The sequence below is a fragment of the Arachis stenosperma genome, chromosome 7 (genome assembly GCF_014773155.1).
Source record: "Arachis stenosperma cultivar V10309 chromosome 7, arast.V10309.gnm1.PFL2, whole genome shotgun sequence".
NCBI lineage: Eukaryota > Viridiplantae > Streptophyta > Magnoliopsida > Fabales > Fabaceae > Arachis > Arachis stenosperma.
The window spans coordinates 54,106,798-54,122,701 of record NC_080383.1 but is presented as its reverse complement, the minus strand read 5'-3'; the positions used below and the strand labels follow the sequence as shown (position 1 = coordinate 54,122,701).

Genomic DNA, 15,904 nt, shown 5'->3' with positions numbered 1-15,904 from the left:
CTAACTAAATACACTTAAATACTAACTGAATGTTGATTAGAAAGATCTTTATTACTAATGACATAGATCAAGTTAGTGAAAACTGGTGTGTGAATCAGGTAATTAATATGATATCTCAAGCTGGCAATCCTTGGTTGGTGAAAAGCAAGCATGCCAGGCTTGGAGACACATGAAGTTTATGGAGCAAGAGACAGAACTTCGGTAAACAAGTCGGCAACCTGGTCAATTGTGTGAATCGGGAGAATATGAAGCATTCCACTAAGCAGCTTTTCTCGAATAATATGGGAATCTATTTCAGTATGCTCGATGCATTCATAAAACTCTAGATTAGTTGCTATGTGTCTTGTGGATTGACTGTCACAATAGAGAGAAATTGGTTGCTTATGTTCAATATGAATATCCTTTAACAAGTAAGCAAGCAAGCAAGCTCTACATGTTGCCATGGCTAGAGAACAATATTCTATATCAGATGATGATCTGGAGACAATGGATTATTTTTACTTTTCTAAGAAATAAGCAAGGAGACAAAGAAGAAACAAAAAGCTTGTCATGGAACGCCTAGTGTCAGGACATTGTGCCCAATCCAACTTTGGAAATCTAGACATCTTGAGTTCAGAATTTGCTACAAAAAATAAGCATGAAGTTAGATTAACTTTGACATATTTCACTTAGCTTCCAACTATGAAACTAATGTCCAGTTTAGTATTCATAAGGCACACAAGTCTTCCCACTAATCTTCAGTATCTCGAGACATCAGCAAGAGTGCCTGATTCCTTTGAAAGTTCCTGAGTATGTTCTATCGACGTAGAGCCTGGTTTTGCACCTAGCACGCCATACTTCTCCAACAAGTCAATTATGCAAGTGCATATTTGCACTTATATAAGCTTATTCCTATGTAAGTTCTTGTAACCTCAAACCCAAAGAAGTATTTAAGGTTTCCAAATCCATTATTTAAAATTTCTCAACAAGAATTACTTTCATGGAGTGAATTTCAATGAGATTATTGCTGGCTAACACTAAATCATCATGTAAGCAAGAAATACAGTGAAAGAGGAGTTTAACACTATAAGAAAACAAGTTTTTTGCTATGCTTTTAGGCGTGGCGAAAAGTCAAAAACAGCGTAGCAATAGCTTTTCGCCACACTTTTTGAGTTATCAAGACGCTTTTGAGAAGGTTACATTTGCAAGGGTGTCAATTGTTCTATCACCACGCTTTTTGTGACCTATCATCATGCTTTATTTTTTGCCACACTTTTAAAGATCACCACGATTTAAAAGCGTAGCCATATGTGCCAGATATGGCTATATCAAGACATATGGTTACGCTTTTAAAGCATGCCAATAGAGTGAGATACAACTACGCTTTTAAAGCGTGACTGTTGATGCCTACCGTACATTATGACCACTCTTTTAAAGCGTGCCAATAGGGTGCCAATAGGGGGAGATATGGCTACGCTTTTAAAGCGTGCCAATAGGGAGAGATATGACTACGCTTTTAAAACATGTCAAGAACAAGACATACGACTACGCTTTTAAAGCGTGGCTATTGATGGCTACTTTACAATATGGCCACTCTTTTAAAGCGTGGCTATAAGTTAGTTCAGTAGCCTGTTGTTAGGGGTGGCAACGGGACGGATAAGGGCGGGTTTTTGCTCTACCCAACCCTACCCCGCCGTACAACAACCCGCATAGAATCCGCCCCGCTTCTACCCGCGAGTAGTAAAACATTGAACCCTAACCCGCCCCTATAATTATTAAAATCTAATAAATAAAATTAAAAATTGCAAAATTTATATAACTATCATCACATACATAACATAAATTAAAGTAAAAATTTAAATATGATGCATTATTATTAATCATTTACTAATTATTTTTCATATATTATACATATTATATATTAAAATTATATATTATATATATAGCGGGGCGGGTATTACCTAAACCCGACCCTGCCCCGCCCCTCCCAAGAACCCGCCCACTAAAAACCCGCACCGGTGCGGGGCGGGTAATTAACCCGCCCGGAGCGGGTAGAGACGGGATAGGTATCCGCAGGTTCGGGTGGTATTGCCATCCCTACCTATTTTTTTTTAATAAATAAACCTTACAAAATTCATAGATAATTTTAAAATATAAACAATGACTAGTAATTTTAAATCAACTAATCCTTGCTTCGTAAACTTGTCACCAAAAAGAGTGTGTTTATTCACATGACATGCTCTAACAAAATACCAAAAATCAAAGTCATGACAATTCCATTAGCAATTCCTAATAAATGAATTACAATTTTAATATGGGTTACATTATCTACTTCATTTACACTTCATTTCAAAATATGAAACTTCGTGATTATTGATCATCTATTTTGAGCGAAATTGTTTTCACCATTATCCTGCATAATTTTAAATATTGTTGTGTTAGTGCATCTTATATCGAACCAAAAAATGAGAAGGCATATATTACAGATTAGCAATGTTAGTAGCTAGCATGACACCAAGTGCAATAGTAGGCATATGCAGCACATAGTCTTATGAATCAAAACAATAATATATATAACAATCCATTCATCCATAAGTTCAAAAGGACAAAACCACCATCCCAAGTCCCAACATCATAAAACAAAGGCAACAAAAAAAATGCATATAACAAACTAGACAGCACAACAATAGAGCATCTGCAGAGCTTATAGAAACATACAACTCTACTATATACTAAAATATTTACCTAACATGAGATTGTGTATACATATTCTAGTGACGGAACGAATATATCTCTAACATGTTTTTACTAACCAAATTAGTTATTTCAATGCAACGAGTCAAACAACATTTTACACAAGTGAAAACAAAGAAATCAAATAATAATATTATATAAGAGTCAAATAATAATTCCAATTGTCCTGGGTAGAAAGGTAGAGACAAATTAAAGAAACAAATTAAGTTTCAAAAGCAAGCAGTTAGAGTTTAACCAAGGGGCCTAGAAGGAACAATCAACGTCCATGAAATCTAGAATATTAGAATAAACTATAAACTAATAATTAGAGTACTTACCCTTTTGCTTAATTAACATAAGCATGCATCAAGTGTATAACTATATATATAATAAAGTGGTAGGAAAGTGTACATCTAAGCTGTATGTTTCCCAATTATTAGTACAAAGAAAGACCGCATCCTAAAATCAACTTTGAATTAATAAATTCAGATTCCAATTTAACACTCACCTAAACCCCAACTCCCACCTCACTCCAGTTCAACACCATCAGCACTATTTATAATCTTTTATCTCAATATCAAATATCCAAAATCAACAACAACAAAACAATAAGTCAACAACTTTGAATGGGAATATATCAAATATCTAAAATAAAGAGCAATCAAGAGTACACAACCTGAAAATTCAACAACCAACACTAGCATATTCAGCTGGCAACAGTAGCAACAAGGCAGTGACCACTTCTTTCTTTTTTTTCTTTTTATCAGTATCTCTTTATGACAATAATATGGAAAAGATAGTTACCTTCATCATCTTTGGGTGGAATGTGAGTTGATTCAGAGGAGCGAGGAGTATTTCTTGGTTTGCTACTTGAGGCATCCAAAGGAGAATTTTGTGTAGCTTGTCCTAAGGCTGCTACCTCTTCGTCACTCATTCCCGGGTTGACTTGATGCACTAATACCTTTAATAAACCATATACACCGTCCATCTTCTTCTCTAATGATGAGAGCCGGGCTATAGTTCTTGTGAATCCTTTACACCCGGGGTATAGTTCTTGGCTTGCCTCATCTACAAATTTATAAAATTCCTTTGCACCTTCGTTAGGCTCCATGTTTTGTCCATCAACTTGTGTAGTATCTCTGAATCTATCACGTAATAACTCATCAATGTTATCATTACAGTTATATTCACCATCTGTGTCACTGTCAACATCCATAGCAACAAGTGATTCCCCATGATTAAACCACCGCCTATAACCTTTTATTGAATCCGTTGCATATTAGATGGTCATACACGTCATGTCTCCTTAACCAAAGTCTATTACAACACTTTGCACATGGGCATTAAATTTCTTCCCCTTGAGGAACTCCCGTTGATGAAAAAGCAAAGTGTAAAATTTTTTCTACACCAAGTTGATATTCTTTTTCATGACGTGGGGTATCCATCCAATGCTTGGACACATCCATTGAAAACCTATATATTTCAAATAGATAGCTAAGTTACTAGTTTGAAGTCCTTACTGCTAGTCTCACTAACTACGAGTCTAGCTTCTTAATTAACTAAGACAATATTGTCCAAGTCTCCAAAATACTTTGAAGGCATTGGACATAAAATAGCAAAGAAAATTAAATTTTAGCAATTCTTAAAGAAGGTTCTAAAGTGAGTGCCTTAGGAAAGCACTTAAGTTGTACACATAACATCAATAACAAGTTAATAGATGTTTTCAAATTCACATGAACCAACCTTAATTACTGTCTTAATCCGTACCGCAACAACACCAAAGTAGTAGCGCAGCAGAAGCAAAATTAGAGAGGTAGCAGCGACAACGAATAACAATTCGGCAGTAGATAATTAGTACCACAGTAACAGCAAAGCAGTACCATAGGAGCAGCAAAATAAAAGAAGTGATCGTAGTAGTGGATAGATAACTATAAAAAATCTGAATAAAAATAGACTTAGACTTAAAGAAATACTAAAATAGAAAAAATGTACATTGATTATATTGACTAATGTATATATAATATAGTGTATGATGCATGAATTTATTAGGCTTTTAGTTTAAAAAAAACACCAATTAGTATTAATTCAAATGTAAGATAAATTCTAATAATATTTTATGAAGAAACTTGTTAATGCGGGATGAAGTAAGGATAAAGAATAAGAGTGTGTTTGGAAAGCATAAAATTAAAATTTTCTTGAGAATTAATTTTTTTTTCTTGCTTTAAAACATAAAAAATACATAAATATAAACTCTTTTGAGAATTTTAATTTTCATCTTCAACCAGGGTGAGAGTGACCCCTAACACTTGTCAGCCTATGTTTTATTTTTTTAATAATTCAATATTTAATTAATTAATTTTTGTTATATGTGTTAAGTATTTGACAAGCTAAAGTAAATTATAAATTTCCTTAAGAGAAGACAAAGACAAGGAAAAGTGCATTCCTAAATAGTTTTTATTTTACTTTTTTTGTGAGTTGTCTTACTCTTGAATGGGAATGGGTCTTAGAAACATCTAACACGAACCCTGAAATTATGTCTAAGGTAAACAAAAATTAAAAAGAGTGCTATTTAATTTCATGATATTATTTGCCATTAGCAATAAGGATTGAGAATGGTTTGATATTCCATTGTCTATTAACTTGTTTAAGTCCATATAAAGACTAATTAAGCTTGAAGACTATGTCACGTGAAGAAGCGGGCAGGCCTGGTGGAGGTTTCATTTACACAGTCTCTCTTAATTATAGGTGCAAGAAAGCTATGTTGACATCCCGTTGGTGGCAGACAACGGTGATTTTGACCATAGGACATAAGGTATCTAAATAATCCAACCAATATGTTTGTATGTAACCCTCTCCGATCTGTCGTGCCTTATCTCTTTCTACTGTTCCACTTGGGTTAAACTTCAATTTGAAGACTCATCGACAGACAATGTCTTTCTTGCCCGATGGTAAAGGAGTAAGAGTCCAGGTCTTAGTATGCTCAAGTACCAAAAGCTCTGCATTTATGGCCTTTTTCCAACAACCTTTGGTTATGGCTTCTTCATATGTGGTAGGCTCAACGGTGGTAGAAACAGCAAGAGAAAGTGATTGGTGGACAAAGAAGAATATGAAACTTATTTTGGTATCGGGTATTTACATTTAGATGATTGCATAGGCTGCCATGTAGTGTTGCTATTAGCACATTGAAAGTCTTTCAAATACACTGGTAGTCTCCTTAGTCTACTGGATTTCCTGAGAGGCATTGTTTGTTCTATGCCTTCTACATGCATCTGTTCTTTGGGAGGGAGTGATGTCATGCTTGATGGTTGTGTAATATTTATAGCCAAATTTTATGGTGCCTTTGAATTTGGCATCGATTTTGCCCAACTTACCTTTTATCGTAAGCATTAAATACTTTTTAAATTAATATTAATTTTTATTCATTTTTAGCAAATTAGGTAAATACATATAAGCACTATAGGAATCACTATATTTGTAAGTGTCAGGATGTAATGTATGCTGAATTATGGGAGGGTCATGTTCATTGGCATTGATAGGAGGTGTGGGATTAATGCTACGTGAGTTTGACTGTGTATTCTAATGGTAATGTATGTATAGTATGTGAATGGATCTGTCGCGGGGGGGAGGTATCACTGGCATATCTATAATAGTGGAATTAGACTAAACAGATTTATTTTTGAAAGAAAATTCAGATTCATAAAAAATGACATTCTGAGAGAGAAATGTTTTTTCGTTTTCAAGTCTTATAAAAGAAATCCTGTCTTGTTTTCATCTCATATAAAAGAAATCCTTTGACTCCCTCTTTGGTATCCACGGAAACAACACCTACTAGATCTTGCATCTAATTTCTTCCTACTTTGAGCTAAAGTAGATGCAAAGGCTAAACAACCAACCATTCTGATGCGTAAGGTCAGGTATTTGGCCATGTAGCTTTTGAAATGGGAAAATATTTTGTATAGTAGGACTTGGAATTCTATTTATTAAATGAACAGCAAATGAACAGCATGTGAAACCAAGTTACTAGCTGAATGCTGATTATACATAAGCTAATCACTAGTTACCTATTTCAAGTTAGTTAAAGTTAGGCGTGTAGAATCAGCTAATATAATCATTGAAATTTATAAACCAAGTTCAGGACTCGAAAGTTTTTCAGAGACACGAGTAATACAATAATCATGCAAATTGGAAATGAATACTTCCACCCCAGAATGGATATAGTCCAGATAAACAAGATCCATTTAGTAAAATCATCCACGAAAAGAAACAAACGCCCAACAGCATGAATCAAACATAATGGAGCAAAGTAAAAATGCTTATAGGTGCAATCAGAGCACAACCATTCTGCACAGTTAAAATCCAGCCCATCCAGCAGGGGGGGTAGTTGATTTCTTCTCAAATGCCTTTGCTTCACCAAATGCCTGAGAATTACTCCCTTCACCAGGTCTTGGCATCTGTGGGGTACTAGCTCTTACAGCACTGAAGTTATCAGATCCAAAACCCCAAGAATCGAAGTTAGCAGCAACTGGAGCAGGCTGCGGCTTCTGCTGGGTATTTCTAGTCCTGACAGATTTTGAAGTATTGTCAGCTGAAAAGGAGGTTTGTTGTCGTGGTTCCTCAGGAAAAGCCTGCCATGACTTTGGTTCTGAACCAGGAGTCTTCCTCTCAGTTTTATCCTGCTGAAGTTCCCAAACAGTTTCGCCAATCTGCTCCTTCTGCAGTTATAATGCAACAGTATCTGTTTGTTAGAAAGTACAGGCTAAAGAAATTTTCAGTAAGGCAAATGAGTAGGATACGAAAATTACAAAATGGTATTACCGTGGATGCAGATGATGTAAGTGCAGGAGAGGTCCTCATACCCTCCCTATTTGGCGAGGGAGTTTTTGCAGCAAGTGCCTGTTTTAGATCCTGTAATTCTTGCCTTTGCGATCTGCATATAGCAGAAAGCTTTTCATACTTTGAAGTGATTTCAGCTTTGGCTATGTTTGCTTCCTTCAACTGCCCTTTCAGTTTCTCCACCTCAGCTTCTAATATTTCTTCCCTTTCAGACTTAAGTCCAGGACTGAGCTTAGCAGTATCAAATTCTGCAACAAATGTGTTAAAAGCATGATCCTGAAAAGTAGCTGTATTGTCTATATTTGACAATCCCCTCTCATTCATCTGACCTTTATCCTTAAAAAAGTTCAATTCGAAATCCTTGGATGATGCAGTGTCAGGCTTGTGTGACTTTCCATGTACACTGCTTTTTACTGAATGAGTTGGTGCGTTGACCACTTTGTTAGTACCAACATTTTTGGGTAAGTGATCATTCTCTAGATGAACTCTATCATGCTTTAATGTGTTATTGTTACTAGATGGTTCTTCATCAAATACAGGTTTACTCTTTTCCTTGGAAACGATTGAATCATTTGCATGCTGAGTGGACCAGAAAGCACCAAGCTGCCCCCCATTTCCACCACCCCTAGAAGCAACAGATGCCTGGACCGTTGGTTTGGATTCTACAGATGAAGGCGGGGGAGGTGGATTCCTGCTAGGTGCTGGGTGTGATTTATTAGTGGACATTGAAGAACCTGCCAAAAATTAGCTACAAATAAATCCTTCATATTTGGGATAAAATTAATCATTTACTAAGAGCTTCTAGACTCTAGTTATAAGGCACATCAAGTGCCACAATTTGAGTATTCTGAGATGACAAAACTAGAGACTCAATCAATTAGTTAGTAAAAAATGTATCACCTTCCGGATGGTTGGAAGCAGGCAACTCAGGTGGCCTGTCAGGCAATGACTTCTGTAAAGTAATAGGTAGCTGCTCATTAACACGAAACCAGACCTGTAACCATAGTAGAACATCAACGTCAGTAATTGATTGCCCTAAATTGAGTACCTATGAATGCAGTTGATGGATGATCTAAGACCAACCTAAATTGATGGAGATGAATGGCCAATCAAGCAAAGCTTGCCTGCGTGATATCTGGTCTGTCATCTGGTCTAGCTTGAAGCATGTCTCTGATTAAATCCGTGACTGATGAACTGTATCTAGGCAAATCAGGAATGCGGTAGTTTCCATTTAAGACTTGGAGCTTTGATTCCCCGTCAAAAGCACTTTTGAAATAGCATATGCGAAAAAGGAGACACCCTAGTGCCTAACATAATCAATGATAATACGATTCGTTAACTAGCTACAACTAGGGAGGAAAATGCATTTATCATCAAAGACGTGAAAAATTTTGGGCTCGTATTACTTACCCATATGTCCACTTTCTCGTTGATGACTTCTCTAAGGAACAGATCCCACATCTAAAATGCATACAGAAATGTAAAATTCATATCACTCATTCTAAAAATTTATAACCTAGTTTAGAGGAACACATCTTAGCTTACCTCAGGGGCCCTGTAGGCAGGGGTTGTGTACTTCCTGATATTGTCTTCCTCGATTCCCATTTCTTCTGGCTTCTCAAAACGCTTGTGATTGGTGGAAGTGCTTCCAAAGTCACACAACTTCCATAAACCATCTGAACCTAATAAAAGATTCTCTGCTTTCAAGTCTCTGGAAAATCAAAGAATAATTTTATTACAGTAATATAATAAAAACAAGACCATGTGACTGTTAATTGTATGGATATCAATCTGTGGTGCTCAATATCTAGCATTTAGAAGATAGACTGACAACAAAAAGATTCTTTATAGAATATTTTACAGCAGAAAATCAAAATGAACAAAAGCTTCATATTTTGCAAATGGTTTAGTACAGAAATATTTTCAGAAAAGGAAATAGAATAATACAAAGAGATATTTACGACAATTATACAATTTTACTAGCTAGTGTTGTTACCGGTGAGCAATAGGTGGGAACTGGCAGTGCATAGCGAAAACTGCATTACATACATCCCTGAAGATTAAGAGAACCTGGTTCTCATCAAAATAACCTGCTCCTCGGCTTTCCAGCACACTAACAAGAGACTTCTCGCAATATTCCATTACAAGAAATGCCTCTTTTGTCCTACCCATATCAAATATTGTATGAGCATGAAGTGTGACTACATTGGGATGTCCTACCAGTGACTTCATCACAGATATCTCCTTCTTTGCCAATGCAAGTGATTCATCATCATTGCATATGATGTGCTTCAACGCATATTGCTTTGACATATGGAAAGCATCACGTGCTAAGTAAACACAAGAGAACCCTCCTTCTGCGATGGCCTTCTGGACATTTATCTTAAGATTGCCGACATCTATAACTCGGCCTTCAAGGCCAGCTGCCTCCTTGTGTGTAAATGGGTTAAATCTCCACATTGTTTTATGGAAAGCTAATTAGGATTGCTGCACATGGAAATTAAATGACACATATTTAATAACTCTTGCTATTAAATATATAAGATTTCATTTCCACTAAGCATGTCAGTTGTTGCTACTGTAATATCTACTATGTGATTTCATGTACACACCACTAGATCTAAGTTATACAGTGTTAAAAAACAAATAAGAAAGTTCCACGGATCATATTCATCATAATTCAACATCTTTAAAAGTATACCAATAATCATCAGACCCAGATCAAAACTACTTCCATTTAATAAATAACAACATGAACTAGAATAGTTAAGAATAGTTAAAATAATTCTACTCTTGAAATGACTCATAAAACTGAAATAACCACTCCAATAGGATCCAACACCGAGGTAATGTATCACCGTTAAATTCTCAGTCATAACCGACATGTCTAAAGAGATCCAATAACAACACAACGGCAATAATCACTTCACAAATACCAATAAGAAGAAATCAGAAATGAAAGTGAACACCCTACCTTAGGAAGAAAAATTTTCCACTGATTGCTCTTAAGAGATCCTTCAATCCAAAATTCAGCACAAATCGAATAGTAGCATCACGCCTTCGATCTGCACCGAATTCAAACACCAACCAAACAGCTACAAAGATCGCGCAACTGAAAATGAAAAATAATAATACGAAATTCAGAAAGAAAATCACAACGCAAATCCCACAAAAACAAACCAGAATTTATTGATGTTCCAACAAAGATAACAGAAACTTTACGAAATTCAGTATCTCGAGGTGCTACCTGTTGCAGGTAGGCTGAGGGATCGAGAAAGCTCGTTGGGGAGTCGAATCGAATCTAGAAGTCCGCCATAAACGCAACGGATTGGGCTTCAGCTGCTGCTTTATCTTTGAGATTTACCGAAGTGAGAAGAAAGGAAGCGTGAGGGAATATATAATGCGCGAAGGAAGATCTGGACCGTCAAGATGCGAAGGAACGCAGGGCCCGTAAATTTAGTGGCGATAGATGAGGGTGCAGGATGGGCGTGAGTTCAGTGGAAGAGAGATCATTGTAGTGGAGAATATGGGAAGAGTTGTTTCCCGCTATGTATGGAAAGTGGGGATTTTTACGGAAATAGAGTGGTTAAACTGTTAAAGTGTCGTTTTATTCACTTGATCTGGATACGACGCGGTGACGGCCTGACGGGTGAGACGTCGTTCCGAATTGAATTTACAAATTAAATTTATGGGGTATATATGTATCTTGTGTCCTATGCCACATATTAAATTTATAAATTAAAAAAATTACTAAAAATATAAAAAATTTAAAATTTTAATATATTTATTTTATATTTATTAGATAAAAATATTTAAAATTTTTTATTAATGATAAGTTTATCATGATACATATTAACTAAATTTTTTGTTCAATTGATTCGTATTTTTTTCCCAAATAAAAAAAACAGTTTGGTTATTGCCACTATAAATATTAATTTATCCTTTAAATATTGTTTTTTATTTAGCTTTTAAAAAAAAAACAACTAACCTTTTTAATTTTTTAAATAACTAGTACATAAAAGTAGATATTCAAATTAATTAAATAATAATAAATTTTTAAAAAGACATACTAAAGGTTGAATGTTAAAAAATAAGTAGCATTTTTTAATATCAATTTATACAATTATACAAACTAATGGCTCCATAGACACGTTTAGTCATTTTCTTATTATTTTTAAAAAATTAAATTTTATATATTTAATTTTAAATTTTAAATTTGATATCAATAATTTAAAATAAAAATAAATTTTCAGAAATTTTTTTACATTTAAAATATATAAAATAAATTAAATTAAATAAGGTTTGATAAAAAAAATTTACGTTATTATTAGAAATAACAAAAATATAAGATCCATATAAATATTTATAAATAGTACTTATAAAGTAATTATTTATAAATATTATTAAATTTATTTATTTTTTAATTCTATTTAATTTAAAGCAAATATAACAATCTAAATTCAAAGTATTTTTTATATTCATGTGTACTTCTAAGTTCTAATTGATAAAATAATTCTAATATGTTTCATTTCAAATATATATTCAATATTTTAAACTATTTTCAGTTTTATTATTCTTTCAAAATTATTAAGTTTTATTTTTATTATTCCATTTTTTATATCACACATTATCATCTTCTCTAACAATTCCCTGCATACAAATCCAAGATTATTGCATCGCCACAGTTGTATTATATTTTATTGTTCTCTTTTGCTTTCTATTCTCTTAGGTAGTGTTTGATAGAGAGATAGAAACTGAAAAACTGATATTAAAAGACAGAAATTTAGAGACTGAAATAAATTTTAGTATTTTATTTGGTATAAAGTAGGAGACAGAAATTGAAATAAAAATAAATCTCTAATTTAATTTGTACAAAGAATAAAATTAGAATTAATTAATTAAAATGAGAGTATTTTAAGTATAAAATATTATTAAAGTTTCAGTCTCCATCTTTAAAAATTTCAGTCTCCTGTGTCCCCACTTTTTGGAGGTATTGAAATACTGAAATTTCGGAAATAGAGACAGAAATTTTAGTACCAGCCTCTAAGCCAACAAACATGATACTGAATCTCAGTCTCTCAGTTTCTGTGCCAGTAATTCAAAACAAATGCTACTTTATTGTGCTTCCTCATTCTCTTTATTTAGTTGCAATCAATTATTACTATGTACTTTTATTTCAACTCTCAATTTTATCTATTATTTTAATCTATAATTATTTATTGTATTAATTTTTATGATGATTAAAGACTTACTAAAAAAAATTATTTTTTTCTGTGTTTTTTTAATATTAAGATATATAACTACTATAATTATATTTTTTTTCATTGCTTGATAAGTTGTCTTTTATTGTTTCAAAAAAAATTAAGATACAATACATTCAATTTTTTTATTAAATTATTAATAATTGATGTTAATAATTCTAAAAATTAATATTAAAATATATTATATCTTCTTAACTAATATAAATATTATAAGCTTATATAAATAATATTTTTTTTAATTCGAATAAAATTTAACTTACAATAAATTAAAATATGAACACAACCTCTAGTGAAAGATGAGAAACATGAGTAAGGAATGGCTAAAACATTAAAAAAATAGAAAAAAAAGTTAAAGAAAAGAAAGAAAATCAAGCAAATATTTTCTCATAGGTTTGGAGTGTACAAATAAAATGATCCTAACTAGAATTATATAGATATTCTAGTAATTTTTTTAATTAAAATTTTCAAATAATAAATTATTTAATAATTAATATAAGTATGATTTTGAGAGTATAGTTCTTTAAAATATCTCCTTTCTTCTTGTTTAATTGTGTTCGAGTTTTTTACCGTCCTTCCACCTTGTTAAATCTTTTTAATATGGTTTTTTTCTGTCTTATCGTTGATTTAATATGAAATATTTCGTGTTCTTATCAATGTCATTGATGAGTTTATCCTTGAGTGTTATTTCCAGTAGTCTTTATGCTTATACCACCCTTCAACTTGATTTTTCAACGCTTCTCTTCTTATTGTATTTTTCTCTTGATTTATCCCATCCTCAATCATCCTTTTAGTTATGATATTTCATCCTTAAACATCTTTATCTTCTCATCAATGTTTTTAAATTTATCTTTGTTCCACACTTTCAAAATTCCTTTCATATTTGCTAACTTCTTCTCAATTATGTCCCCTCCTACCTTCCTCTATTCTTGTGCAAACATTTTCTTGAACTGCGAGTGTGTCAACTATGCGTCCAAAGATCTAAATGATTTCAACCCCTAATCCTTCTTCTCCTTTTCTAACGAAAGAGGAACATGATATGATTTTGAGCACTTTAAAGCCATTACCTCCAAGTTTGAGCATTATTGAAACAACTCCAGATCCAAACAGAACCTGTCAATCTTACTTGCACTTCTTCCGTTCCTCCAAGTGTACTTTCTTCCTCTCATTGAAATCTCCATCATTTCCATCTCTTGGATCTATTGATTAAATTCTCTCATACCTGTCATATTTCTCCTGCCACTACTTCTCTCTCTTGGGTGCATAACTTTATTAAAGTCACCAAATGCTAGCACTGGTAGGTTGTATTGATTTTTTACATTCACTATCTCCTCCCATACTATTCTCCTATCAGCCACATCATTAGGTACATAAACAACACATATCAGAATTTTGTCAATGACTCCTAAAATACCTCCTACCAAGCAAATCCATCTCATTCCTTTGATTGTCCTTTCCATCCTAAAAAATTTTTCTCCCATGCACAAATTATACCCCCACTATTTTGATCTGCAGCCACCATATTCCATACAAATTTAGTGTTCTCTCGTAATCTTTTTATCTCATATTCTTTTATGATGTTAGCTTTTCTCTCAACTAAATCCAAGAATCTCACTTCATTTTTTATAACTAGTTCTTTTATCACTCCTATCTTTCCTGCTCCTTTTACCCCTCTACAATTTCAAAGCAAAATCATTTAACTTGTTTGGAAGCAACACCTATCTCACTGTCGTTCTTCTTTTGTGGACCTCTTTTTCTTTTTTTTGAATAGCCGCCACTGTCCTGCCTTGCATCTTCATCTATCTTTCTCAAATATTTTTGTGCGTCTTCATCAATCATTGTTGATAAGCCCAAGCTTTTTTCAACAAGCCATGTCTTATTTGCTTTTGACTCCATATCATCATCTGTGCCATCCTCTATTGTGTTTTCTTTCCATATGAACTCTCTATCGTCAACCTTCTTTTCCTTCTTTTTGTTCTTTGTTTTTGTTGTCTTCTTAATCTCTCTCCTTCGACCTTGTCCCAATTTCTTGATTTGTTTCTTTGTCTTTCTAAGTTTGCGTCTCACACTACTCACCTCCCTCTCTTCCTTGTTCTCATATGAAGGTACTACCTCCACTTCTCCCTTCTCAAATTCTGGTGGCTCTAACAGACCTGATATTAAAACTTTCAGATATACACCTTTTTATTGTACGTTGTTCTTTTCTTGAGCTAAATTCACTTCTTCACTAAAAGTTTCCACCTCCTTGTCATCAGCCCATGTCTTATTTTTAATTATTTCTCCTCTACTTGGCTCACTCTTCAAGCCCACAAAAGATTCTTTCACAATTTCAATAATTAACTTATCTTCCTCCCAAGTGTTTGTCTTGGATTCACAAGTCCAACCACCTTCCATATTATTCTTACCTACATCCACCTAGGTCCCACCAAATTCATTAGCCACGTTTAATTTATGTAGGTCAAATTTTGAATTATCAACGTTTACACTTCTTGTAATGGTATCCAGCTCAGCCTTAGCCCCTCCAGCTTCCTCACCGCCGTTACACCACAACCCACCGCCTTCTTTAATCTTCATATGATCGTCTCTTCTTGTAACAAATTCCTACATCTACTCCATTCTTGGCTCTTTATCCACCACATTATGGTTATGATATATATTCATTCTCCCTATTTCCTTCACAAAAAGCAAGAACTCATTTTCTTCCACCACTATGGTTAGTCTCACATGAATGGTAGGACCAAAACTTGTGTCTACCAAAATCTTGAAGGAGTTAAACTGGCACTCTTGATTATCCTCAATCTTAATAACTGCTCCCCACACTACACCAATTTTGATCATGTTGCCATGGTTCCATGCATGTAGCGACAATCCGTACACCTCCATCCATACTCTTCTTGATGCATTCACTTTCATTGGATTCCATCTCCTAACATCAATGAAGTGATTCAAGAGAAATGGTGACCGTTTTGCAACTAGCATATTCTCCATCGTATTAAACGTCATCAATAACTTGAATGAACCGACCATATTCACATCAACAATGTCGCACCAATCTTTCATGACCCCCCGCCTTGGTCTCTTCAAAATTTATGGGAATAATT

General features: G+C 33.9%; 2 protein-coding genes across 4 annotated transcripts; both read right to left on the bottom strand.

Moving 5' to 3' along the window:
• Nucleotides 1-6,807: 6,807 nt before the first annotated feature.
• Nucleotides 6,808-10,980, bottom strand: LOC130940974 (uncharacterized). 3 transcript variants are annotated; one of them, XM_057869294.1, is made up of 10 exons: nucleotides 10,793-10,980; nucleotides 10,520-10,657; nucleotides 9,542-10,032; nucleotides 9,091-9,256; nucleotides 8,956-9,006; nucleotides 8,670-8,852; nucleotides 8,446-8,539; nucleotides 7,875-8,279; nucleotides 7,528-7,793; nucleotides 6,808-7,424 (listed from the first exon to the last, which is right to left on the bottom strand). In XM_057869294.1, exons 3-10 carry the CDS (start codon nucleotides 10,003-10,005, stop codon nucleotides 7,062-7,064), a joined length of 1,992 nt encoding a protein of 663 aa, XP_057725277.1. In that variant the 5' UTR covers nucleotides 10,006-10,032; nucleotides 10,520-10,657; nucleotides 10,793-10,980; the 3' UTR covers nucleotides 6,808-7,061. The 3 variants fall into 3 exon arrangements, with proteins under 3 accessions (XP_057725277.1, XP_057725278.1, XP_057725276.1); XM_057869295.1 differs by having other exon boundaries at nucleotides 6,808-7,447; nucleotides 7,528-8,279; XM_057869293.1 differs by having other exon boundaries at nucleotides 7,528-8,279.
• A 3,515-nt stretch (nucleotides 10,981-14,495) lies between these two features.
• LOC130939800 (uncharacterized) lies at nucleotides 14,496-15,377 on the bottom strand. Its single transcript, XM_057867875.1, has 2 exons — nucleotides 15,290-15,377; nucleotides 14,496-14,956 (listed from the first exon to the last, which is right to left on the bottom strand). Exons 1-2 carry the CDS (start codon nucleotides 15,375-15,377, stop codon nucleotides 14,496-14,498), a joined length of 549 nt encoding a protein of 182 aa, XP_057723858.1.
• Between the last annotated feature and the right edge of the window lie 527 nt (nucleotides 15,378-15,904).

Coding starts and splice junctions, on each gene's coding strand:
- LOC130939800 (XM_057867875.1), bottom strand. CDS start 15,377: ATGAAGATTAAAGAAGGCGGTGGGTTGTGGTGTAACGGCGGTGAGGAA. Junction 14,957..15,289: donor GCTGGATACCATTACAAGAA/GTGTAAACGTTG, acceptor TTTTAATATCAG/GTCTGTTAGAGCCACCAGAA.
- LOC130940974 (XM_057869293.1), bottom strand. CDS start 10,005: ATGTGGAGATTTAACCCATTTACACACAAGGAGGCAGCTGGCCTTGAA. Junction 8,540..8,669: donor ACAGACCAGATATCACGCAG/GCAAGCTTTGCT, acceptor CTATGGTTACAG/GTCTGGTTTCGTGTTAATGA. Junction 8,280..8,445: donor TGCTTCCAACCATCCGGAAG/GTGATACATTTT, acceptor AATTTTTGGCAG/GTTCTTCAATGTCCACTAAT.